General features: G+C 49.7%; 2 protein-coding genes across 5 annotated transcripts; both read right to left on the reverse strand.

The window, feature by feature from the left end:
- Window positions 1-30: 30 nt before the first annotated feature.
- pitpnb (phosphatidylinositol transfer protein, beta) lies at window positions 31-11,736 on the reverse strand. Its single transcript, NM_203791.1, is given in 12 exon segments — window positions 31-758; window positions 3,804-3,874; window positions 3,960-4,082; window positions 4,300-4,410; window positions 4,496-4,573; window positions 6,521-6,604; window positions 6,704-6,778; window positions 8,559-8,566; window positions 8,678-8,769; window positions 9,576-9,721; window positions 9,912-9,942; window positions 11,696-11,736. Coding segments are annotated over 11 exon segments (816 nt in total). The 5' UTR covers window positions 11,716-11,736; the 3' UTR covers window positions 31-758; window positions 3,804-3,826.
- A 3,102-nt stretch (window positions 11,737-14,838) lies between these two features.
- sult1b1 (sulfotransferase family 1B member 1) lies at window positions 14,839-26,507 on the reverse strand. Of its 4 annotated transcripts, none has more exons than XM_012969953.2 (8): window positions 26,424-26,507; window positions 20,412-20,595; window positions 20,180-20,308; window positions 20,009-20,106; window positions 16,144-16,270; window positions 15,806-15,900; window positions 15,543-15,723; window positions 14,839-15,433 (listed from the first exon to the last, which is right to left on the reverse strand). In XM_012969953.2, the coding sequence occupies exons 2-8, from the start codon at window positions 20,593-20,595 to the stop codon at window positions 15,321-15,323; spliced, it is 927 nt and encodes a 308-aa protein (XP_012825407.1). In that variant the 5' UTR covers window positions 26,424-26,507; the 3' UTR covers window positions 14,839-15,320.
- Window positions 26,508-27,387: the final 880 nt, after the last annotated feature.

The raw sequence follows: 27,387 nt of genomic DNA on the forward strand, positions 1-27,387 counted from the left end.
ATTGGGGCACATAAGAAAAGGAGCCACGCGCTTCTCGTCTTTGTTTATTTCAATAAATGTTATCGTGATGCCTTTAAAAAACATAAAAGGAAACAGAAAACCAAAAAAAATCTACCAACCCCTCTGTCCTCTGGCCCAAGGCAAGATCGCAGCCCTCATCCATTTACCCTCCCCGAAGGACTCCCCTTCGCTCATGCTTCTGGACCCTGAAGTACGAAACAAATCAATGAGTGAAGAACTTGCCCAAGAGGGAGTGATATGATGCATTGCCCCCTTCCTCTGCTTCTGCACAACCACCTGCCCCAAGGGGGGGGGGGGGGTATCAACACATTCCATGGTGCTTGATTGCGGTGAGACCCCTAAGCAACTCTCCCACCTCCAGCAGGGGAAGTCTCTGATGGCCGGGGGCTCGGTGCCACATATTAGAGCACTTATCTCTCCCCTCAAAGTCTGATGCCACTTTCAACCAAGGGGGCACAACACCTGTACACCCACAAACCCCTGAGAAGTGGCACCCCTTTCCATTCGTGCAGAGAAGACCAAGGTGCTGCAGAGTTCTGTTCCAGAGAACCAGAGAGGAAAACAGGGACAGATGGAGAAATGGAAGGGAACCAGAAAGGTCAACAAAGGTGGAGGATGTAGCAGGGAGCTGAGAAAGAGCGAGGTTCCATCAGCTCTTCATCCCACATCCAAATGTGCCCAGGCTCCATCCAGCAGATGAGAGGAGGGAGAGAGGACAGGCTCCAGCTGAGGGGAATCTGCCAGGAAAGAAACAGGATCCCTCAGTATGAAAAGATTCACAAACTTTCCATTTGGAACAAAATTAGTCAGAGAACTCCAGACCAGTGTGCCTGACACCAACAACAGCCTTAATCCGAATGGGAAATATTCTGTAATCGACAGAGGAACATGGACACTTGTTCTGTTGGGAGGGGGGCGTTTATGCCAACATAGGCAGGTGATTGGTTTGCAATGGGTATTAAAATGCTGTGTGATTTCTACTGGTACAGTCACAAAACGGAACACGTAGTAAGGAAGGTCACAAACAAAACATGAGAATTACATATATATAATATCTATATACGTTGCATTTTTCACCCTGTCTCTTTGCTTGTATTTCACTGAGCCCCTTTCAGCCGTTAGATGAAACCACGTGGGTGAAACCGCTTGCTGGGAGTTGTAGTTTCCAAGCCTAAGCTATAAGTGCTATATGGCAAACGCTGCGCACAATGCTACAAAGTAGCAGCAACAGGTGGGAAATCATGGAAAGTGAATCAGGACCAGACCCCCAATAACCAGGGAAGTGGCCAATATCCCAGATACGGCTATAGGCACACACAGGGGGTGGGGGGGCTGTGCCAATATGGCTACTAAGGTGATATAACCGTAAGGAATGGGAAAGTCAGATTCCAGTGGGGATGGAGGAGCCACTAAAACCAAAACTGTTTTGGCAACTACTCTGGCCCTGGTAGCCCATGGGGGTTAATTATATCAGCGCTTTTATGGCTCAGACTTCCTCTAAATCCCTAATTTAGCTTTGGAATTAGTCAAGTGGACAATCCCAACTGCCCCTTTCCATAACCTCCCCCTCCTCCAATCACTTGTCTACCGCAGTGACATAACCTTCTTCCCTTTCTCAGCCCCCCCCCCCCCCCAAACTCTGCTCTAACCCCCTTCCTTACAGTAAGGCCGCCTCCTAGTCTCTGCCTGCCGCCCAAACCAACTTCCTACTTGGCTTCTGGTGCCCCTTCTGTCTCTGGTATGTGCTGGGGGCACGGGGGTAGCAGTTTGTTAGGAAGCCAAAGCCCCCTAAGGGCTCTGGCACACAGGGAGATTAGTCGCCCGCTCCCCGAGTTGCCATCCCACCGGCGAAAATGTAAGTCGCCGGTGGGATGGCACAAGCGGCAGCGCGATTTCGGCAAATCGACGAAAATGCCTCGCGAGGCAACTTCAGCGATTTGCCGAAATCGCCTGCGCAGCGTGTGCCATCCCACCGGCGACTTACATTTTCGCCGGTGGGATGGCAATTCGGGGAGATTAGTCGCCCGCGAACAGGGAGATTTGTCACGGGCGACTAATCTCCCCGTGTTCCAGAGCCCTAAAAGGAGCAGAAGATAAATGGCCCCATTGTGCTCCCCAGCTAAGTGCCCAAAAGGAAAATGCCATCAATGTGGTCCCTGGTTAATTACCCAAAAGAAAAATGGCACCAACGTGCTCCCCGGCTAATTACCCAAAAGAAAAATGGCACCAACGTGCTCCCTGGTTAATTACCCAAAAGAAAAATGGCACCATTGTGCTCCCCAGCTAATTACCCAAAAGAAAAATGTCACCAATGTGCTCCCCGGCTAATTACCCAAAGGAAAAATGGCACCAATGTGCTCCCTGGCTAATTACCCAAAAGAAAACTGGCACCTATGTGCTCCCCGGCTAATTACCCAAAAGAAAACTGGCACCATTGTGCTCCCTGGTTAATTACCACAAGGGAAAATGGCACCAACGTGCTCCCCGGCTAATTACCCAAAAGAAAAATGGCACCATTGTGCTCCCTGGTTAATTACCCAAAAGAAAAATGGCACCATTGTGCTCCCCGGTTAATTACCCAAAGGAAAAATGGCACCAATGTGCTCCCCGGCTAATTACCCAAAAGAAAAATGGCACCATTGTGCTCCCTGGTTAATTACCACAAGGGAAAATGGCACCAATGTGCTCCCCGGTTAATTACCCAAAGGAAAAATGGCACCAATGTGCTCCCCGGCTAATTACCCAAAAGAAAAATGGCACCATTGTGCTCCCCAGCTAATTACCCAAAAGAAAAATGGCACCATAGTGCTCCCCAGCTAATTACCCAAAAGAAAAATGGCACCATAGTGCTCCTCGGCTAATTACCCAAAAGAAAAATGGCACCTATGTGCTCCCCGGCTAATTACCCAAAAGAAAAATGGCACCTATGTGCTCCCCGGCTAATTACCCAAAAGAAAAATGGCACCTATGTGCTCCCCGGTTAATTACCCAAAAGAAAAATGGCACCATAGTGCTCCCCGGCTAATTACCCAAAAGAAAAATGGCACCATAGTGCTCCCCAGCTAATTACCCAAAAGAAAAATGGCACCATAGTGCTCCCCGGCTAATTACCCAAAAGAAAAATGGCACCATAGTGCTCCCCGGCTAATTACCCAAAAGAAAAATGGCACCATAGTGCTCCCCGGCTAATTACCCAAAAGAAAAATGGCACCAATGTGCTCCCCGGCTAATTACCCAAAAGAAAAATGGCACCATAGTGCTCCCCGGCTAATTACCCAAAAGAAAAATGGCACCATAGTGCTCCCCGGCTAATTACCCAAAAGAAAAATGGCACCATAGTGCTCCCCGGCTAATTACCCAAAAGAAAAATGGCACCAATGTGCTCCCCGGCTAATTACCCAAAAGAAAAATGGCCCAGGGATAATGGACTAGAGAGTCTCTCCCCATCTCCACGGGAGCCAGAATTCTCAGAAGAAATAGCGGATATTACGGAATATTGTACAGAGAAAGTTTTACTACATGTATGTATAATACAAGTACATATCCGTGTGGGAATGGAAACGCCAGGGGGCGGGGCTACGGTGACGGGAAATTGGAAAAGATTTTCGTATTCATTAAAAAAGAAAACAAAAAAACCCAAAATGCCACTAAACGGTCACTGGCTGTTCGTGTGGAACACGGAGCCGAACTCCTGGGCCGAGTGTTGTCCAGTGTATTGCCACCCGGTGGGCAGTGTGGGAACTGCAGGCGTCGGACCGTTGCTCTGAGAAACATTCGCTCACCCGTGAGTGTGGGACAGGGGGGTTTATTCATCCTTGGCCGACATTCCCCGGACCGCTCCTTTCTGTCGCATCTGGGGGCACCGAGATGAAAGAAAAAGGTTCAGGCTTAGGAACAGAACCGCTTGCCAATACCGGGCCTGTCGGACCCTCGCTCACCTCGTCGAGTTCCTTCTGTGTCTCGTCTTCCATCCGGCGGATGTCTTCCATGGTCAGCTCCACCCACCGGTCCAACGAGCAGAAAAGCTGTCGGTGGAAGTTGGTGAAAAGGCGCTTCTCTTGCTGCAAAGGGGACAATAAGCAGGGGGATGGGTTCAGCCCACAAGTTCTGAATCAGTTACATAGAGATTCATGATATAATGAATAGAACTGTCCGGGCACCAGTAGAGGGTTGGGTTAGATAAGACCGCAGCCGGGGCAAATGTTATGATTTATGGGTGTTTCTGCTGGGGGGGGGGGGGTAAATGTGCCCAGACACAGAATAAAGGGTAACTTGTACCTTGTGAATAAACCTCTCCACTTTGCCCTGAAGGCCCCACCACTGGAACTTCACCGTCACCAGCTTGTAGGCACACATGTGAGGGCACGACGGGTTGTTGGCCAACTCCTTCTGCAGAGACCAAGGGAATCGGGTTAAGGAAAGGGCTGCGGGGCAAATGGGTGTAATTGCACTAAATGGGGGCAAAAGAGGGAACCTTCCAATCCTGCTTCAAGGGTCCTCGGCCCGTCTTCTCCGACCTGTAGCAAGCGGGATCCTCATTGGCTTTGTAATCCTGAAAGCAAAACCAAGCGGGGTAAATATGAAGCAGCAGTCCTGCCCTGCTTTATGGCTGAGATTCTAGCTATCTGTATAACAGAGCATTCTGTCACAGTGGCACAGATCCTATCTGATCCCCCCCATTGTAAGCAGCAGTCCTGCCCTGCTTTATGGCTGAGATTCTAGCTATCTGTATAACAGAGCATTCTGTCACAGTGGCACAGATCCTATCTGATCCCCCCATTGTAAGCAGCAGTCCTGCCCTGCTTTATGGCTGAGATTCTAGCTATCTGTATAACAGAGCATTCTGTCACAGTGGCACAGATCCTATCTGATCCCCCCATTGTAAGCAGCAGTCCTGCCCTGCTTTATGGCTGAGATTCTAGCTATCTGTATAACAGAGCATTCTGTCACAGTGGCACAGATCCTATCTGATCCCCCCATTGTAAGCAGCAGTCCTGCCCTGCTTTATGGCTGAGATTCTAGCTATCTGTATAACAGAGCATTCTGTCACAGTGGCACAGATCCTATCTGATCCCCCCATTGTAAGCAGCAGTCCTGCCCTGCTTTATGGCTGAGATTCTAGCTATCTGTATAACAGAGCATTCTGTCACAGTGGCACAGATCCTATCTGATCCCCCCATTGTAAGCAGCAGTCCTGCCCTGCTTTATGGCTGAGATTCTAGCTATCTGTATAACAGAGCATTCTGTCACAGTGGCACAGATCCTATCTGATCCCCCCATTGTAAGCAGCAGTCCTGCCCTGCTTTATGGCTGAGATTCTAGCTATCTGTATAACAGAGCATTCTGTCACAGTGGCACAGATCCTATCTGATCCCCCCCCATTGTAAGCAGCAGTCCTGCCCTGCTTTATGGCTGAGATTCTAGCTATCTGTATAACAGAGCATTCTGTCACAGTGGCACAGATCCTATCTGATCCCCCCATTGTAAGCAGCAGTCCTGCCCTGCTTTATGGCTGAGATTCTAGCTATCTGTATAACAGAGCATTCTGTCACAGTGGCACAGATCCTATCTGATCCCCCCATTGTAAGCAGCAGTCCTGCCCTGCTTTATGGCTGAGATTCTAGCTATCTGTATAACAGAGCATTCTGTCACAGTGGCACAGATCCTATCTGATCCCCCCATTGTAAGCAGCAGTCCTGCCCTGCTTTATGGCTGAGATTCTAGCTATCTGTATAACAGAGCATTCTGTCACAGTGGCACAGATCCTATCTGATCCCCCCATTGTAAGCAGCAGTCCTGCCCTGCTTTATGGCTGAGATTCTAGCTATCTGTATAACAGAGCATTCTGTCACAGTGGCACAGATCCTATCTGATCCCCCCCATTGTAAGCAGCAGTCCTGCCCTGCTTTATGGCTGAGATTCTAGCTATCTGTATAACAGAGCATTCTGTCACAGTGGCACAGATCCTATCTGATCCCCCCATTGTAAGCAGCAGTCCTGCCCTGCTTTATGGCTGAGATTCTAGCTATCTGTATAACAGAGCATTCTGTCACAGTGGCACAGATCCTATCTGATCCCCCCATTGTAAGCAGCAGTCCTGCCCTGCTTTATGGCTGAGATTCTAGCTATCTGTATAACAGAGCATTCTGTCACAGTGGCACAGATCCTATCTGATCCCCCCCCCATTGTAAGCAGCAGTCCTGCCCTGCTTTATGGCTGAGATTCTAGCTATCTGTATAACAGAGCATTCTGTCACAGTGGCACAGATCCTATCTGATCCCGCCCATTGTAAGCAGCAGTCCTGCCCTGCTTTATGGCTGAGATTCTAGCTATCTGTATAACAGAGCATTCTGTCACAGTGGCACAGATCCTATCTGATCCCCCCATTGTAAGCAGCAGTCCTGCCCTGCTTTATGGCTGAGATTCTAGCTATCTGTAACAGAGAGAGTAAGTGAGGGCGAGTGTAAGAGTAAAGCAGTATTGGGGGGCAGTTACGTACCCCCTCGTTTATCTGGGAGTTATCAGCGATGTCAATGGGCACGACTTCTACCTCTTTCCAAGTGTTGCTGTCCAGTCCGTGCACCTGGGAGTGAGAGGGAAGAATGAGAGGGGCATTGGGGCAGAGGCTGAGGGAGAGGGGTATGTAGGCTCAGCACAGAGAAAGGGTTAAGGGGAGACTCACATTTTCCTGGTCCCCAAAGTCCGGTTTGTGCCAGGTCTCAATCTTCACGAAGAAATTATCTTTCATATATTCATTCTGGGAGAGAAATGAGACTGTCACTTGCGCCCACACTGATACCATCGCCGCTGGGTGGCCCAGCCCTGCGTGTAAGGAACTGCCGCAATGTTCTAGCGGAGAGTGCAGTGACCGCAGGGGCAGAATGGGTCTCACTGGGGCAGAGTCAGCCGGGGATTCCCTGAGTCCCTCTCTCTCTCTTTCATTTGCCCAATGACCTCAGCTGGCAGCTTGGGTTACACATTAACAGCTTTATCTGTGGCACCCAATGTACCAGCACCCACCCCTACAGCCACATCAGCCCTGTCCTACGGCCCCTCCCACCCATATGTATAAATACAAGGAATGTTCTGGGCACACAATAAGCTGTACCCCCATACTGTACTGTCTAAGGGAAACACTATGGCACCCCCTACCCATATGTATAAATACAAATATACAGAGAGGGAATGTTCTGGGCACACAATAAGCTGTACCCCCATACTGTACTGTCTAAGGGAAACACTATGGCACCCCCTACCCATATGTATAAATACAAATATACAGAGAGGGAATGCTCTGGGCACACAATAAGCTGTACCCCCATACTGTACTGTCTAAGGGAAACACTATGGCACCCCCTACCCATATGTATAAATACAAATATACAGAGAAGGAATGTTCTGGGCACACAATAAGCTGTACCCCCATACTGTACTGTCTAAGGGAAACACTATGGCACCCCCTACCCATATGTATAAATACAAATATACAGAGAAGGAATGTTCTGGGCACACAATAAGCTGTACCCCCATACTGTACTGTCTAAGGGAAACACTATGGCACCTCCCTCCCATATGTATAAATACAAATATACAGAGAAGGAATGTTCTGGGCACACAATAAGCTGTACCCCCATACTGTACTGTCTAAGGGAAACACTATGGCACCCCCTACCCATATGTATAAATACAAATATACAGAGAAGGAATGTTCTGGGCACACAATAAGCTGTACCCCCATACTGTACTGTCTAAGGGAAACACTATGGCACCCCCTACCCATATGTATAAATACAAATATACAGAGAAGGAATGTTCTGGGCACACAATAAGCTGTACCCCCATACTGTACTGTCTAAGGGAAACACTATGGCACCCCCTACCCATATGTATAAATACAAATATACAGAGAAGGAATGTTCTGGGCACACAATAAGCTGTACCCCCATACTGTACTGTCTAAGGGAAACACTATGGCACCTCCCTCCCATATGTATAAATACAAATATACAGAGAAGGAATGTTCTGGGCACACAATAAGCTGTACCCCCATACTGTACTGTCTAAGGGAAACACTATGGCACCCCCTACCCATATGTATAAATACAAATATACAGAGAGGGAATGTTCTGGGCACACAATAAGCTGTACCCCCATACTGTACTGTCTAAGGGAAACACTATGGCACCCCCTACCCATATGTATAAATACAAATATACAGAGAGGGAATGTTCTGGGCACACAATAAGCTGTACCCCCATACTGTACTGTCTAAGGGAAACACTCTGGCACCCCCTACCCATATGTATAAATACAAATATACAGAGAGGGAATGTTCTGGGCACACAATAAGCTGTACCCCCATACTGTACTGTATAAGGGAAACACTATGGCACCCCCTACCCATATGTATAAATACAAATATACAGAGAAGGAATGTTCTGGGCACACAATAAGCTGTACCCCCATACTGTACTGTCTAAGGGAAACACTATGGCACCCCCTACCCATATGTATAAATACATAAAGGTGATAGTTACCGTGACGACTGCAGCATGACGAGTGGCAGGAACAGAAGGGATGGAGGGAGAGAGAATAAAGAGATGTTACACGGGGAGATACTGCAGTTGATAGAGGGACAGGGAGTGGGGAGACTTACTGGTGCGGCAGTAGGGGTAGGCGTTCCAGGCTTTCTCATGAAACACTAGGGAACCTTCTGGCGCCACCATCTTAACAAAACCAGGGACTTTACTGAGCGAGACAGAAAATAATAATAAACAGACAATAAAGAGACAGCGCGAGAGAGAGAGAGAGAGAGAGAGAGAGAGGGGGAGAGAGCTGGGACTGAAGCCTCTTCATCTCCCAAACCCACAGTCCTACCCAGAGTATCTGCTAATTACACATGGAAACCAATTCCCCAATGAGAATGACCCAAAACTTCATTATAGATGCAAGAGAAGTGACCAATGAGAATGCTGATTCCCTGTGTCAGGCCCCTTGCTGGTACCTTACATATAGAGATAATGATGGCATTTTCCCGTCATTATATGGCACAGGAATCAGACATGGGGATAAAGGGACAGACTTGTTCAGTGCTGGAAAACTGTGCTTATTGCTCCCAACTCCAATTGCAGGAACAGAGAACAGGGAGCCGGATTTACTCACATCAGCTGGGATTCTCATTGGAGGATTCTTTTGCATTTCTGCCAATGCGGGCCCTAGAGAGCTGGGAAAGTTTTATTGGGCAATATTGCTTTAAGAATCCAACCCTGATGTTGCTGGACTACAGCTCCCAGCATGCCTCACCCTTCATTATATGTTACATTATTCTGGGATTTGTAGTCCGGCAACAGCTGAGTAACGTTTGGTTGAGCCACGCTGTGCCGCAGGGTTTAGTTTCCCTTTAACCCTGATAGTTGCCCATTGGCTTCCCAGCAGCTGAATCAAGGCATTAACCCCTTGCCTGCTGGATCACGAGTAGAAGGAAGGCTGCGACACTGACCCCGCCCCCCATGAAGCACTCGGGTCGGGCGAGTCCGGGGGCAGCTGACACTCACCTCTGTAAGTGGTAGATCTTGTGGGTGTATTGCCCTTTCTCCCCATCCAGCTCATACGGCTCGTTCTTAAGGACTTCGATCCCTTCCCCTCCGCCCGTGTTATCTTTACTGGCCTCGGCCACAGAGAAGAGCTGCCCCACCTGGTACTGAGGGCAAGAGGGGGTAGAAATATATATAATTACAGAGCTGCCCCACCTGGTACTGAGAGCAAGAGGGGGTAGAAATAAATATAATTACAGAGGTGCCCCACCTGGTACTGAGGGCAAGAGGGGGTAGAAATAAATATATATAATTACAGAGGTGCCCGGGGCACATACAGACTATACACACACTTACCTCTTCCACTGACACAGGCAGCAAAACACGGCTGGGGGGGAAAGAGAGGTAATCGATTAATTATATTAGTGGCGCCGCCCCCTATCATATACCCCGCCCACTATTATAGACCCTGCCCCCTCCCCAAATAACTCCTTTTGCCCTTTCAGCTATATGGGAACTGCCTCTTACCCAAGTTTCCCCTGACATATACTGTATAAGGGGCAGTTAGGGGCTTGAGAGGTATAATGCCCCAGCATCCATATGGCAACTGCCATAGAACTGCCCCTGTCCCCTACCCAACATGCCCCTGCCCTGCCATCCTTAGGCCCCAACTAATCCCTAAATGGAAACTTCATTCTACTGCACCCGTCATTTGACAACTGCCCCTGCCCCTCACTCAGCCTCCCTTCTACTGTGACATATACCCCATAGGCTGCTAACTGCCCCTGCCCCTCACTCAGCCTCCCTTCTACTGTGACATATACCCCATAGGCTGCTAACTGCCCCTGCCCCTCACTTAGAATCCCTTCTACCGTGACATATACCCCATAGGCAGCTAACTACCCCTGCCCCTCACTCAGCATCCCTTCTACCCTGACATATACCCTGTAGGCTGCTAACTGCCCCTGATACAGAGATCCCATTCAATTGCCCCCCTCCCACCTATGAATTAGCCTGCCTTACCTGTCACATACCCTCAGGCACCTAACTACCCCTTCTACCCTGACATATACCCCCAGGCACCTAACTACCCCTTCTACCCTGACATATACCCCCAGGCACCTAATTACCCCTTCTACCCTGACATATACCCCCAGGCACCTAACTACCCCTTCTACCCTGACATATACCCCCAGGCACCTAACTACCCCTTCTACCCTGACACATACCCTCAGGCACCTAACTACCCCTTCTACCCTGACATATACCCCCAGGCACCTAACTACCCCTTCTACCCTGACACATACCCTCAGGCACCTAACTACCCCTTCTACCCTGACATATACCCCCAGGCACCTAACTACCCCTTCTACCCTGACACATACCCTCAGGCACCTAACTACCCCTTCTACCCTGACATATACCCCCAGGCACCTAACTACCCCTTCTACCCTGACATATACCCTCAGGCACCTAACTGCCCCTTCTACCCTGACATATACCCCCAGGCACCTAACTACCCCTTCTACCCTGACATATACCCCCAGGCACCTAACTACCCCTTCTACCCTGACATATACCCCCAGGCACCTAACTACCCCTTCTACCCTGACATATACCCCCAGGCACCTAACTACCCCTTCTACCCTGACATATACCCCCAGGCACCTAACTACCCCTTCTACCCTGACATATACCCCCAGGCACCTAACTACCCCTTCTACCCTGACATATACCCCCAGGCACCTAACTACCCCTTCTACCCTGACATATACCCCCAGGCACCTAACTACCCCTTCTACCCTGACATATACCCCCAGGCACCTAACTACCCCTTCTACCCTGACATATACCCCCAGGCACCTAACTACCCCTTCTACCCTGACATATACCCCCAGGCACCTAACTACCCCTTCTACCCTGACATATACCCCCAGGCAGCAAACTGCCCCTGATACACTGCGGGGCCTGGGGCAGAAGACATGGGAGTGATAAGACCCTTGACACATTCCCTCCCCCCAGTCTGACTGACCGCCCCCAACCCGTCACACCCGCCCCTCCCTCCCGGGGCCCCTTCAGCCCAGCGCTCCGGGCCCTTCCCCGCCCTGCCGGTCCCACACCGAGGCTGCCGGGCCACTCACTATTCCTTGATCAGCACCATCTTCGGCTCCCTCCGTGTCTCTTCCCCCCACAACTCAGGCCGGAAACCGGAAATCAGGCCGCCCAGCCGAGGAGGAGGGACACATGCTTCTGCCGCTTCCGGGTGGGGCGCCGGCGGCTGGGGAGTGACGTCATCTACTTGCGTCGTGTGTGGTGCTTTGCCTGTTGCTAGGAGACGGGGTAGGGCAGTTGCTAAGCGATATAGGCGGGGCCATTGGCACCGGAGTGGCTCTTATTGGTTCTGATTATTTAGACTGATTGTAATTGGCTCACTGAGCCTACAGGCGGCTGTGTGTTTGTGTGTGTGTGTGTATATATACTGTGTGTGTGTGTATGTACTGTGTGTGTGTGTATATACTGTGTGTGTGTGTGTGTGTAGATATACTGTGTGTGTGTGTGTGTGTGTATATACTGTGTGTGTGTGTGTGTATATACTGTGTGTGTGTATATATACTGTGTGTGTGTGTGTGTGTGTATATACTGTGTGTGTGTGTTTGTGTATATATATATACTGTGTGTGTGTATTTATTGCTACTTTAGTGCTACTTATGTACCCAGCACTGTACAGTAGATACATTAATACAAACAGGGGGTTAATAAGATAATAGATAAATACAAAGTATAATAATAGATAGGAATAAATACAAGGTGCAGGGTAACAAGTGTCGCACGGGGGATTTTATTTTGATTTTATAATGATTTACAATAATATCTACATCTGCTCTGATCTATGAATGAAATGTTAGGTTTGAGCCCAGTAAGAGCAGCGATTGCCCAGTGTTCCAGGTACAGTGTGTTTGTTCTGTGTATATTGCTGGGGAAACAGTAAACAGGTATTGTTACCCAGCGAATATCCTTGGAATAAACAAACAAACAGACAATATAGACAATACACTTATGTACAACTTATTTGAGCAACAAATGGGCCTGCTTCAAAGTTAGTAAATTGTCTATTTAGGTTTTGTTCATGACAAAAGTTTGTACACAATATTGCACAATAAGTCAGCACTGGGCGCTGGGGGTTTGTAAGTACTCTGGTATAAATGGGGCCCCCACCCTGTGTCAGTAGGTTCCCTGGGGCCCCTGAACCAGCGCCGGGACATTGGGATCATCGGGAACCTGAAGGTCTTGCACCAAAGGCTGTGGGGCCCCCGATTGGGCTGAATTGTGCAGAACTGGCTGAGCCTGTAACTATAATCATACAGAGATAAGTAAATCTATTTGATTCTATTATTACTTGTGTGTGTGTAAGTTATTGCTCACTAACAGTCTATCAGAAGGTTTAATTATTGATCCAGCATATGTATTAATATTTGTCATTAATATCAATTAATACAAATTATTAATATTAATAAAGGTTCACCCCCTTTATTACAACAAGTTAAGAGTCAAAGACACAAGAGGATGGAGGTCCCTGCCCCATAGAGCTTACAATCTATATGGGAGGGTAACAGACACAAATAAGTGCTGTAGGTTACAGTGGGTGACAATATAATATAATAAGTGCCAGGTGCTGGGTGAGGGCTCCAATAGGGAGTCTTTATGTTTAGTTTTAAACAGACTGAGGGAGGATTCTCTCCGGGGGAAATCAGGGAGGGCATTCCCAATGTGAGGGGCAGCAGGGCAGAATGGGTTAAGGCGGGAAACAGCAGTAGTAGTGGGGGGCGCAACCAAACGATTGCTCTGCGAGGAACGAAGGAGTTGGCCAGGAACGTACAGAGACACCAGGGAAGAGATGCCCCTCTATAGGCGGCTGGGATACCCGGGGGGGGGCATATTAGCCGCTGTCCCTCTATAGGCGGCTGGGATACCCGGGGGGGGTATTAGGCGCTGTCCCTCTATAGGTGGCTGGAATACCGGGGGGGTATTAGGCGCTGTGCCTCTATAGGCGGCTGGGATACCTGGGGGATATTAGGCACTGTCCCTCTATAGGCGGCTGGAATACCGGGGGGGTATTAGGCGCTGTCCCTCTATAGGCGGCTGGGATACCCGGGGGATATTAGGCGCTGTCCCTCTATAGGCGGCTGGGATACCCGGGGGGTATTAGGCGCTGTGCCTCTATAGGCGGCTGGGATACCCGGGGGGTATTAGGCGCTGTGCCTCTATAGGCGGCTGGGATACCCGGGGGGTATTAGGCGCTGTCCCTCTATAGGCGGCTGGGATACCCGGGGGGTATTAGGCGCTGCCCCTCTATAGGCGGCTGGAATACCGGGGGGTATTAGGTGCTGTCCCTCTATAGGCGGCTGGGATACCCGGGGGATATTAGGCGCTGTCCCTCTATAGGCGGCTGGGATACCCGGGGGGTATTAGGCGCTGTGCCTCTATAGGCGGCTGGTATACCCGGGGGGTGTTAGGTGCTGTGCCTCTATAGGCGGCTGGGATACCCGGGGGGTATTAGGCGCTGTCCCTCTATAGGTGGCTGGGATACCCGGGGGGTATTAGGCGCTGCCCCTCTATAGGCGGCTGGAATACCGGGGGTATTAGGTGCTGTCCCTCTATAGGCGGCTGGGATACCCGGGGGGTATTAGGCGCTGTCCCTCTATAGGCGGCTGGGATACCGGGGGGGTATTAGGCGCTGTGCCTCTATAGGCGGCTGGAATACCCAGGGGGGATATTAGGCGCTGTCCCTCTATAGGCGGCTGGGATACCCGGGGGGTATTAGGCGCTGCCCCTCTATAGGCGGCTGGAATACCGGGGGGTATTAGGCGCTGTCCCTCTATAGGCGGCTGGGATACCCGGGGGGTATTAGGCGCTGTCCCTCTATAGGCGGCTGGGATACCGGGGGGGTATTAGGCGCTGTGCCTCTATAGGCGGCTGGGATACCCGGGGGGGATATTAGGCGCTGTCCCTCTATAGGCGGCTGGGATACCCGGGGGATATTAGGCGCTGTCCCTCTATAGGCGGCTGGGATACCCGGGGGGGATATTAGGCGCTGTGCCTCTATAGGCGGCTGGGATACCCGGGGGGGATATTAGGCGCTGTCCCTCTATAGGCGGCTGGGATACCCAGGGGATATTAGGCGCTGTCCCTCTATAGGCTGTCCCTCTATATCTGTTCAGTAGAAGATATTCTGCTTCTACATTTAGCGAAACGTAAGGAGCCGGTATGGACTACAGATGCCTCGGCAGGTTATTCAGTCAGTTTTTATTTAATAACAGATAAGAAATCCCAGATCCCCAGTGAAGTCCAATAACCTGATTTGTCTCTATACAGTACAGAAAGCCCCCAATGCCGATGGTGCAATGTCCTCTTCGCCCCTCACCAGAGAATCACTGATCTCCCCTCGACTCCCACGATCAGACTCTTCTCCTGATCGCAGTGTATCCCGGTGTTATTTGTGGGAAAGTCCAGCCTGGTGGCCACTTGTGCTCGGATACATTTAGCTTGTCGGTATCTCTACGCTTTTTGGTTTGTAGTTACGTTACTGTATAGCTCCTTGGGATTGGTTGGTTTTATAGTCATTGTAACTTCATGGGCAGGGATGCCTTCAGTTCCCTTGTTGCATTAAGCTTTCTTCATCTTTAGAACTCAACCCATATTGGCTTCCTTGTGCTCCTCGGATAATTCCTGCCCGACTCTCCTTTCTGATCGGAGTATTTGATGCCCTCAGATACTGCAACGGAATTTGAGGTCCGTTCCTTCCATTCTCTTCTGGTACTCGGCATCGAATGTCTCGCTTTGCTGTACGGTGAAATGATTCTTCCAGTCAGCAACTTCCCCTAGAAGTTATGCAACTCAATGAGTATTGGATGGACATGCTGAAGATCCATTGGCCTCTTGGCTCACTAAGACAAGGAATGGCCCTTTCATGGTGTCTTTTTTACTCACCTTTCCTCATGAACTGTGAGATTGACTGGTCAAAGACAGTGGCTGGCATGGCACTGTAATTAGCCATGGGGTTGTCCTTCATAGCCTTGAAGGAGGTGTTCTGACAAATGTTCTCAAGAAGGTCCTCAGACAAATCCTTCCCCAGGAACCTCATCACCTTGCGGATCTCACACTTTGGGTCCTGTGTAGAGAAGAATATAGAGCTATAAACCTCTAACTTTGACTTGTTTAAGTGTCTAACGTTCCTTGAGATCATCGATTACCTCTTTCATGTCCTCGTAGAAGACATATAAGATTTGGTGCTTGTTCCTGGATTCCCACCAGCCGAGGACGTGATCGAACCAGCCGCCCCAGGGCACTGCAACGAGGAATAAATGAATAAAATGGGAAACATAGAGGCTTCTGTATCGCTACACTCACGCCTACTGACTTGGCTCCAGTTATAACCATAGGACTAAACCATTTCCCTACTCATTGGACTAAACCATTTCCCTACTCATAGGACTAAACCATTTCCCTACTCATTGGACTAAACCATTTCCCTACACATTGTCTGTTTCTTTATTATATTGTGGTTACATTAGATTGTTTATGACCCTACCATTTCCCTTCAAGAACTTTCCCACATACTCCTCCCAGGTGCCAGGGTGCGGCTGCGTCTTGTTCATCAGATCAAAGTGGTAATAGGAGACAGCGTTGTCCTTTGCATTGCGGGCAACATAGATCACCTACTGGAGACGGACAAATGGTTAGCTCTCCTATTCACATTCATAGACATCTGACCAATCACCGTATTCTTATGATCATTTCATGGTAATGTTATTATTTGAGAAATCCTTGCCCACAAGAACTGCTGGATCATAGTTTGTTTCATAACCTTCTTCCTCTGTTTACCCCTAGAGGGCAGTCAGTGTAAGAGACAGTGCTGAATGAGAGTCTCGTGCTTACAGATAAGGAGGAGTGCATTATATAGGGGTTTGAACTGGAAAGGGTAATATTACAGATCACTGAAATTCTACCAAAAATGGGCCCTTCCATTAAATGTGGGCCATGGGTTAACCAAATTTGCTTAGAGAAGTATCAGAGAGACTTGTGTTAATAGCAAAGTATCTACAGGTATCTCTTGGACCCATCTGTGTCCGTATGTATGGGACATGGGCTACAGGAGGCTAGGTCTACAGAAGGCTTGGTCTAGAAGCAAAGTAAAAAATGAAGAAAGGTTTTAGCCTACACTACAGAATGTGGAGATTGATACACAGTCAAAGAATATTTTATTTGGCTCCAATTCCAGGTGGCCTGTTTGGCCAATGCTAGGGAATGCCCTTAAGGCATTGGTTCTCAACCTCCCTAATGCCGCAAGCCTTTAATACAGTTCCTCATGTTGTGGTGACCCCCAACCATAAAATTATTCCTAAGACCATCGGAAATATGTGTTTTCCGATGGTCTTAGGCAACCCCTGTGAAAGGGTTGTTTGACCCCCAAAGGGGTCCTGACCCACAGGTTGAGAACCGCTGCGTTAAGGGATGAAAATAACATGGCAGCTATAAAGCGTGATCGTGGGAATAGTTGGACCCCTACGGTTTAGAGTTGCCTCGGGCAGCTGGCCATCGAGTCAAACATGAATCCCATAATGGGATGGCAAAAAACAGGGAGGCCGTCTGCTTGGGGGAAGAGGACGTTGACCTTTATATTAGCTTTTAGTTTGTTATACATGGACCTGATCGACCTGATCGCCGTCGTGTTTTTTCCCTGTCTGGTTGCTGGGGGTCACAGAACCCCGAAACCAATATCACAACTGACTGTGGGGCTTCAGCGTTATTGATGTTCTTATTTGTTACTATAATTGATTACTTAAAGCAGCCAATTAAAAGCTTTCATTCCAAGCCTGAAAAATTCAGAACCAACACATCTAAATTGCTGAAAATCCATAACTTTCCACAAGATTCTGGCTCTTGGCAGACCTCCAAGACTGGACTCAATCCATAACTTTGCACACGTATGTACGTGAAGGTTCTGGCTCTTGGCAGACCTCCAAGACTAGACATAATCCATAACTTTGCACACGTATGTACGTGAAGGTTCTGGCTCTTGGCAGACCTCCAAGACTAGACTTAATCCATAACTTTGCACACGGATGTACGTGAAGGTTCTGGCTCTTGGCAGACCTCCAAGACTGGACTCAATCCATAACTTTGCACACAGATGTACGTGAAGGTTCTGGCTCTTGGCAGACCTCCAAGACTGGACTAAATCCATAACTTTGCACACGTATGTACGTGAAGGTTCTGGCTCTTGGCAGACCTCCAAGACTAGACTTAATCCATAACTTTGCACACGTATGTACGTGAAGGTTCTGGCTCTTGGCAGACCTCCAAGACTAGACTTAATCCATAACTTTGCACACGGATGTACGTGAAGGTTCTGGCTCTTGGCAGACCTCCAAGACTGGACTCAATCCATAACTTTGCACACGTATGTACGTGGAGGTTCTGGCTCTTGGCAGACCTCCAAGACTGGACTCAATCCATAACTTTGCACACGTATGTACGTGAAGGTTCTGGCTCTTGGCAGACCTCCAAGACTAGACTTAATCCATAACTTTGCACACGGATGTACGTGAAGGTTCTGGCTCTTGGCAGACCTCCAAGACTGGACTCAATCCATAACTTTGCACACAGATGTACGTGAAGGTTCTGGCTCTTGGCAGACCTCCAAGACTGGACTAAATCCATAACTTTGCACACGTATGTACGTGAAGGTTCTGGCTCTTGGCAGACCTCCAAGACTAGACTTAATCCATAACTTTGCACACGTATGTACGTGAAGGTTCTGGCTCTTGGCAGACCTCCAAGACTAGACTTAATCCATAACTTTGCACACGGATGTACGTGAAGGTTCTGGCTCTTGGCAGACCTCCAAGACTGGACTCAATCCATAACTTTGCACACGTATGTACGTGGAGGTTCTGGCTCTTGGCAGACCTCCAAGACTGGACTCAATCCATAACTTTGCACACGTATGTACGTGAAGGTTCTGGCTCTTGGCAGACCTCCAAGACTGGACTAGATCCATAACTTTGCACACGGATGTATGTGAAGGTTCTGGCTCTTGGCAGTCCTCCAAGACTGGACTAGATCCATAACTTTGCACACGGATGTACGTGAAGGTTCTGGCTCTTGGCAGACCTCCAAGACTGGACTAGATCCATAACTTTGCACACGGATGTACGTGAAGGTTCTGGCTCTTGGCAGACCTCCAAGACTAGACATAATCCATAACTTTGCACACTGATGTACGTGAAAGTTCTGGCTCTTGGCAGACCTCCAAGACTAGACTTAATCCATAACTTTGCACACGTATGTACGTGAAGGTTCTGGCTCTTGGCAGACCTCCAAGACTAGACTTAATCCATAACTTTGCACACGGATGTACGTGAAGGTTCTGGCTCTTGGCAGACCTCCAAGACTGGACTCAATCCATAACTTTGCACACGTATGTACGTGGAGGTTCTGGCTCTTGGCAGACCTCCAAGACTGGACTAAATCCATAACTTTGCACACGTATGTACGTGAAGGTTCTGGCTCTTGGCAGACCTCCAAGACTGGACTCAATCCATAACTTTGCACACGTATGTATGTGAAGGTTCTGGCTCTTGGCAGACCTCCAAGACTGGACTTAATCCATAACTTTGCACACGGATGTACGTGAAGGTTCTGGCTCTTGGCAGACCTCCAAGACTGGACTCAATCCATAACTTTGCACATGGATGTACGTGAAGGTTCTGGCTCTTGGCAGACCTCCAAGACTGGACTTAATTCATAACTTTGCACACGGATGTACGTGAAGGTTCTGGCTCTTGGCAGACCTCCAAGACTGGACTCAATCCATAACTTTGCACATGGATGTACGTGAAGGTTCTGGCTCTTGGCAGACCTCCAAGACTGGCCTCAATCCATAACTTTGCACACGGATGTACGTTAAGGTTCTGGCTCTTGGCAGACCTCCAAGACTAGACTTAATCCATAACTTTGCACACGGATGTACGTGAAGGTTCTGGCTCTTGGCAGACCTCCAAGACTGGACTCAATCCATAACTTTGCACACAGATGTACGTGAAGGTTCTGGCTCTTGGCAGACCTCCAAGACTGGACTAAATCCATAACTTTGCACACGTATGTACGTGAAGGTTCTGGCTCTTGGCAGACCTCCAAGACTAGACATAATCCATAACTTTGCACATGTATGTCCGTGAAGGTTCTGGCTCTTGGCAGACCTCCAAGACTGGACTTGGGAACCCCCCAGCCTGATCTACTAAACTCACCAGCAAGTGGCTCAGACAGATGTAAATACAGTGGAATTTGGGCGGCTGGGGCTTAAAGTGGCCTGAATAAATCTGCCCAACTTTGCTACAAGACAGTTAAGTCCGTACTTCTCCTCCCATTTCCCATTCTGTGGGTTTCCTTACCTTGCAGTCGTGTTCCCAGAAGGATTTTGGAACAAGTTCATACTGGAGATGAGTCTTTATGATTCGCGGAGATGGTGTCTGTTCCAAGATATCGACCCCTGTCGGTCAGAGAATCGGTTACCTCCAATCGTGTAACGGAACCCCACGACCAAGACACAAGGCCAAACTCACCACAAGGGAGGGGCGGAGGGTTGCAGATTTCGAGGAAAGGGAATCGGACGTGCGTCGGGGCGCGTTTCACTTTTATCAGGTCTTCGGCATTCATGATGGAATCCACTATCTCCTGCATCCAGGTGGTACCTGAACAGCATCACAAGTGGGAAAGACAGTGTTGGACAGGGGACTTATGTGCCCTCAGAGTGATGCTGCCAAGCTACACTGGCGGTAATAGATCCAATCTCACCTGCTTTGGGATAGGTTGCAATGAGGAGGTCATCTGGCCTGGCCTGAAATGCCTCTACCCTCTGCCAGTTATCCGCAATGGGCTTCATAAAGGGGACGCCATGGATGGGGAGCAGCTGGAATCTGTAGAACAGATCCTTTGGTGCTCCCACTACAGCCCGGTTGTAATCCTCAACTTGGCTCATCTGTTGCAGGAGCAGAAAGAAGGATGTCAGCCATTACTTTTCCGGGGGAACATGGTAGGGTGGCCTTCCTCTACCCAGAACACCAAACCTCAGATAAAGAACAGATTCTATAAACAGGAATAAGTCAAGATATCAACATCAGGAAATGTCCTGGGAAAGGGGTGTCCTGCAGTGACCCATACTAGTGACCCACCCACCTATATACCCATATACCTACAGGTACCCACCCACCTACATATACCCACATTTACCTACAGGTACCCACCCATCTACATATACCCACATTTACCTACAGGTGCCCACCCACCTACATATACCCACATTTACCTACAGGTACCCACCCACCTATATACCCATATACCTACAGGTACCCACCCACCTATATATACCCACATTTACCTACAGGTACACACCCATCTACATATACCCACATTTACCTACAGGTACCCACCCACCTATATACCCATATACCTACAGGTACCAACCCACCTACATATACCCACATTTACCTACAGGTACCCACCCACCTATATACCCATATACCTACAGGTACCCACCCACCTACATATACCCACATTTACCTACAGGTACCCACCCACCTATATACCCATATATCTATAGGTACACACCCACAGCTAACTGTAACCACCCCAATGCCATTCTATCCCTTCACCAGCCCTTTATCCTGCCGCTACCTCATACAACCCCACCATTAGCCTTTACTGCCCCTACCAGTAACCCTGGAACCCCCCATATCCCCACTGCTTTGCCACTAGTAACTCAGGAGGCTGATGTTGAGGGGCTTGTTCCTTGTTAGCAGAACTGCCCCAACCCAGTAAGTGAGGACAGTACAACATAGAGTTCCAATGGGGGGGGGCCCTATAGCCCTGTGGCTACTCACAGCTCCCGGCTAGTGCAATGAAGTGAGGACAGTACAACATAGAGTTCCAATGGGGGAGCCCTATAGCCCTGTGGCTACTCACAGCTCCCGGCTAGTGCAATGAAGTGAGGGCAGTACAACATAGAGTTCCAATGTGGGGGCCCTATAGCCCTGTGGCTACTCACAGCTCCCGGCTAGTGCAATGAAGTGAGGACAGTACAACATAGAGTTCCAATGGGGGGGGGCCTATAGCCCTGTGGCTACTCACAGCTCCCGGCTAGTGCAATGAAGTGAGGACAGTACAACATAGAGTTCCAATGGGGGAGCCCTATAGCCCTGTGGCTACTCACAGCTCCCGGCTACTGCAATGAAGTGAGGGCAGTACAACATAGAGTTCCAATGGGGGGGGCACTATAGCCCTGTGGCTACTCACAGCTCCCGGCTACTGCAATGAAGTGAGGGCAGTACAACATAGCGTTCCAATGGGGGGGCCCTATAGCCCTGTGGCTACTCACAGCTCCCGGCTACTGCAATGAAGTGAGGGCAGTACAACATAGAGTTCCAATGGGGGGGCCCTATAGCCCTGTGGCTACTCACAGCTCCCGGCTACTACAATGAAGTGAGGGCAGTACAACATAGAGTTCCAATGGGGGGGCCCTATAGCCCTGTGGCTACTCACAGCTCCCGGCTACTGCAATGAAGTGAGGGCAGTACAACATAGCGTTCCAATGGGGGGGCCCTATAGCCCTGTGGCTACTCACAGCTCCCGGCTACTACAATGAAGTGAGGGCAGTACAACATAGAGTTCCAATGGGGGGGCCCTATAGCCCTGTGGCTACTCACAGCTCCCGGCTACTGCAATGAAGTGAGGGCAGTACAACATAGAGTTCCAATGGGGGGGCCCTATAGCCCTGTGGCTACTCACAGCTCCCGGCTACTGCAATGAAGTGAGGGCAGTACAACATAGCGTTCCAATGGGGGGGCCCTATAGCCCTGTGGCTACTCACAGCTCCCGGCTACTGCAATGAAGTGAGGGCAGTACAACATAGCGTTCCAATGGGGGGGCCCTATAGCCCTGTGGCTACTCACAGCTCCCGGCTACTGCAATGAAGTGAGGGCAGTACAACATAGCGTTCCAATGGGGGGGCCCTATAGCCCTGTGGCTACTCACAGCTCCCGGCTACTGCAATGAAGTGAGGGCAGTACAACATAGCGTTCCAATGGGGGGGCCCTATAGCCCTGTGGCTACTCACACCCCCCCGGCTAGTGCAATGAAGTGAGGGCAGTACAACATAGCGTTCCAATGGGGGGGCCCTATAGCCCTGTGGCTACTCACAGCTCCCGGCTACTGCAATGAAGTGAGGGCAGTACAACATAGCGTTCCAATGGGGGGGCCCTATAGCCCTGTGGCTACTCACACCCCCCCGGCTAGTGCAATGAAGTGAGGGCAGTACAACATAGCGTTCCAATGGGGGGGCCCTATAGCCCTGTGGCTACTCACAGCTCCCGGCTACTGCAATGAAGTGAGGGCAGTACAACATAGAGTTCCAATGGGGGGGCCCTATAGCCCTGTGGCTACTCACAGCTCCCGGCTAGTGCAATGAAGTGAGGGCAGTACAACATAGCGTTCCAATGGGGGGGCCCTATAGCCCTGTGGCTACTCACAGCTCCCGGCTACTGCAATGAAGTGAGGGCAGTACAACATAGCGTTCCAATGGGGGGGCCCTATAGCCCTGTGGCTACTCACAGCTCCCGGCTACTACAATGAAGTGAGGGCAGTACAACATAGAGTTCCAATGGGGGGGCCCTATAGCCCTGTGGCTACTCACAGCTCCCGGCTACTACAATGAAGTGAGGGCAGTACAACATAGCGTTCCAATGGGGGGGCCCTATAGCCCTGTGGCTACTCACAGCTCCCGGCTAGTGCAATGAAGTGAGGGCAGTACAACATAGCGTTCCAATGGGGGGGCCCTATAGCCCTGTGGCTACTCACAGCTCCCGGCTACTGCAATGAAGTGAGGGGAGTACAACATAGAGTTCCAATGGGGGGGGCACTATAGCCCTGTGGCTACTCACAGCTCCCGGCTACTGCAATGAAGTGAGGGCAGTACAACATAGCGTTCCAATGGGGGGGCCCTATAGCCCTGTGGCTACTCACAGCTCCCGGCTACTGCAATGAAGTGAGGGCAGTACAACATAGAGTTCCAATGGGGGGGCCCTATAGCCCTGTGGCTACTCACAGCTCCCGGCTACTGCAATGAAGTGAGGGCAGTACAACATAGCGTTCCAATGGGGGGGCCCTATAGCCCTGTGGCTACTCACAGCTCCCGGCTACTACAATGAAGTGAGGGCAGTACAACATAGAGTTCCAATGGGGGGGCCCTATAGCCCTGTGGCTACTCACAGCTCCCGGCTACTACAATGAAGTGAGGGCAGTACAACATAGAGTTCCAATGGGGGGCCCTATAGCCCTGTGGCTACTCACAGCTCCCGGCTACTACAATGAAGTGAGGGCAGTACAACATAGAGTTCCAATGGGGGGGCCCTATAGCCCTGTGGCTACTCACAGCTCCCGGCTACTACAATGAAGTGAGGGCAGTACAACATAGCGTTCCAATGAGGGGGCCCTATAGCCCTGTGGCTACTCACAGCTCCCGGCTAGTGCAATGAAGTGAGGGCAGTACAACATAGCGTTCCAATGGGGGGGCCCTATAGCCCTGTGGCTACTCACAGCTCCCGGCTACTGCAATGAAGTGAGGGCAGTACAACATAGAGTTCCAATGGGGGGGGCACTATAGCCCTGTGGCTACTCACAGCTCCCGGCTACTGCAATGAAGTGAGGGCAGTACAACATAGCGTTCCAATGGGGGGGCCCTATAGCCCTGTGGCTACTCACAGCTCCCGGCTACTGCAATGAAGTGAGGGCAGTACAACATAGAGTTCCAATGGGGGGGGCACTATAGCCCTGTGGCTACTCACAGCTCCCGGCTACTGCAATGAAGTGAGGACAGTACAACATAGAGTTCCAATGGGGGGCCCTATAGCCCTGTGGCTACTCACAGCTCCCGGCTACTACAATGAAGTGAGGGCAGTACAACATAGAGTTCCAATGGGGGGCCCTATAGCCCTGTGGCTACTCACAGCTCCCGGCTAGTGCAGTCAGTACAGTCCGGCCGCTCCCCTGCCCCTGGGCTGTTTACAAGGAGCCGAGTGAATATGAAATATAAATAAGGTAACAGGACTGGCGTCACCGGGCTGGGCAGGTCCCTGTGGGACAGAGACACAGAGGGCAGAGTCTAATAACTACGGGGGCGGGGGGGGGAGTTATTCATCTACTCACCCTTATACACTCACATACTCACTCACATACTCACTCGCATACTCACTCGCATACTCACACACATACTCACACTCACACACTCACACACATTCACACACGTTCACACATACTCAATCGCATACTCACACTCACACACATACTCACACCTACTCACACACACACTCACACATACACAGACATACACACACACACACATATTCACACATACACTCACTGTATGTGTGCCCTACTGTCTCCATCTTGCCCTACTGTCTCCATCTTGCCCTACTGTCTCCATCTTGTCCTACTGTCTCCATCTTGTCCTACTGTCCCCATCTTGTCCTACTGTCTCCATCTTGTCCTACTGTCTCCATCTTGTCCTACTGTCCCCATCTTGCCCTGCTGTCCCCATCTTGCCCTACTGTCTCCATCTTGTCCTACTGTCTCCATCTTGCCCTACTGTCTCCATCTTGTCCTACTGCCTCCTTATTGTCCTACTTTCTCCATCTTGTCCTACTGTCTCCATCTTGCCCTACTGTCCCCATCTTGCCCTACTGTCTCCATCTTGCCCTACTGTTTCCATCTTGCCCTACTGTCTCCATCTTGCCCTACTGTCTCCATCTTGCCCTACTGTCTCCATCTTGTCCTACTGTCTCCATCTTGCCCTACTGTCTCCATCTTGTCCTACTGCCTCCTTATTGTCCTACTTTCTCCATCTTGTCCTACTGTCTCCATCTTGCCCTACTGTCTCCATCTTGTCCTACTGCCTCCTTATTGTCCTACTTTCTCCATCTTGCCCTACTGTCTCCATCTTGCCCTACTTTCTCCATCTTGCCCTACTTTCTCCATCATGTGTCTCTATTTTGTCCTCTTGTCACTTTCCTGCCCCACTGTCTCAGGCAAATTCACTGGGTGCCAATATAACAATATAAATGCCCCACCCTGGGGGGAAAAGTAGCGCAGCATTTTGTGCCATTTTACTTACCTTTCCCAAGTGTCCCAAGTGGAAAAATTGACTGAAAATCCAAAACTGATTCTCTACAAGGGGCACATATTATTTTTTCACAATTTATATTGTTTTGTTGAAAAATACAACCAAACACATTTTTTGCCGTTTATTGTGCAACCAAAGTGCGACAGACCTGAAAGTAAAATGACGCAGTGTAAAAGCCGTTGGGGTCACAAAAGTGTCGTTTTTACGAAGATCTTTCATTTGTGTAAAAAATCTGTGTTTTTCTGCATTTTTTTTTAAAAAGGCTGTTTAATAAATCACTTGGTGTTTGTAGTTTTAGAGAAAATGTGTTTTCAAAAACTTTTAAAACCACAAAAATGAGAATGTTGATAAATGGCCCCTCCCCCCACGGCTAGAAGTGGAGAAGAAATGGCCAAATGGCTCCCTGGTTTCGCCAGGCAATAGCCTTTTTGGCCTCTTTCAGACCTGGGGGGCCCCAAATCAGACAATTTGGTCTCTACAGATGGAGTTTCAGGGCTGGTTGGAACAACTAGAAAATCCTCTTTTTCGTTACCCAATCATCACACTTTGTACAGACTGATCCATGTGAGGTTTGCTTGCCCTTTAAATCTTGTAATATAACAATAAATATAATAAAACCAAGTTGTACAACTCACCTCTCAGACCAGTGGGTTCCGTGCAACAATCACAGTGAGTGTGAAACACGAGGAGAGAGAATGTCATGGAGGGGCGGAAGGGCCATTTCCCTTTGCCCTGCGGGGGGGGGGAGGCAGGAATACAATGGGAGAGTGGGGGGGGGGGGGCTCCGGGGCTGATTGGGAAAGGAGATTGGAGGGTTCTAGGACCAGGACCCATAAATCTCCTTCACTTAGGTTTAATAACAGTGGGGTCCTGAATACAGAGCCGCCATGAGAATCTTTGGGGCCCCCGTACTAGTTATTTATATGGGGCCCCCCATGAGCACAAGCAGTACTACAATTGTGCAATATAAACCCTATAATGAGAGTTCCAATAATTCATGTGCTAATTAACAGTCAGTTCATTGGGGGTCAGTGGAGTTTGCCCTAAATTTAAACCCCACCCGCCTACCTGCCCCTGTTCTTGCTCCTGCCCCTGCCCCTGCTCCTGCCCCTGCTCTTGTTCTTGCTCCTGCCCCTGCCCCTGCCCCTGCTCTTGCTCCTGCCCCTGCCCCTGCTCCTGCCCCTGCTCCTGCCCCTGCTTTTGCCCCTGCCCCTGCTCCTGCCCCTGCCCCTGCTCCTGCCCCTGCTTTTGCCCCTGCCCCTGCTCCTGCCCCTGCTCTGTTATAGCTTGATATGGGGGTAACGTGTTTTTTTTTTATAAGTTACGTAAATTGCCCAATAACTTTCTATTCACAGCCATGGATTAGAGATGGGGGCAGTGGGGTACTTTCTATACACTATTAACATGGCAGCCATTCTGCTTGTCTAATGGTGGCATCTGCCAGTCTGCCCTACAGTGTTTGTCTCCCATAGGGACCAGTGTAACGATCCAATAATATCTCATTGATACAGAGAGGGGCCAATCAGATGACTTGTGTAGGCCAAGCCAGGCTCTCCCATAGGATATAACGGCAGCCAAACCTGACCATTCATTGCATGG

The sequence above is a fragment of the Xenopus tropicalis genome, chromosome 9 (assembly GCF_000004195.4).
Source record: "Xenopus tropicalis strain Nigerian chromosome 9, UCB_Xtro_10.0, whole genome shotgun sequence".
Classification (NCBI taxonomy): Eukaryota; Metazoa; Chordata; class Amphibia; order Anura; family Pipidae; genus Xenopus; species Xenopus tropicalis.

Bases quoted from the DNA above. Each gene is read 5' to 3' on its own strand.
- sult1b1 (XM_012969953.2), bottom strand. From the start codon at position 20,595: ATGAGCCAAGTTGAGGATTACAACCGGGCTGTAGTGGGAGCACCAAAG. The intron at 20,107-20,179 runs GTGAGTTTGGCC...TCTGACCGACAG, and splicing joins CCCTCCGCCCCTCCCTTGTG to GGGTCGATATCTTGGAACAG. The intron at 15,901-16,143 runs GTAGGGTCATAA...TCCTCGTTGCAG, and splicing joins AAAGTTCTTGAAGGGAAATG to TGCCCTGGGGCGGCTGGTTC.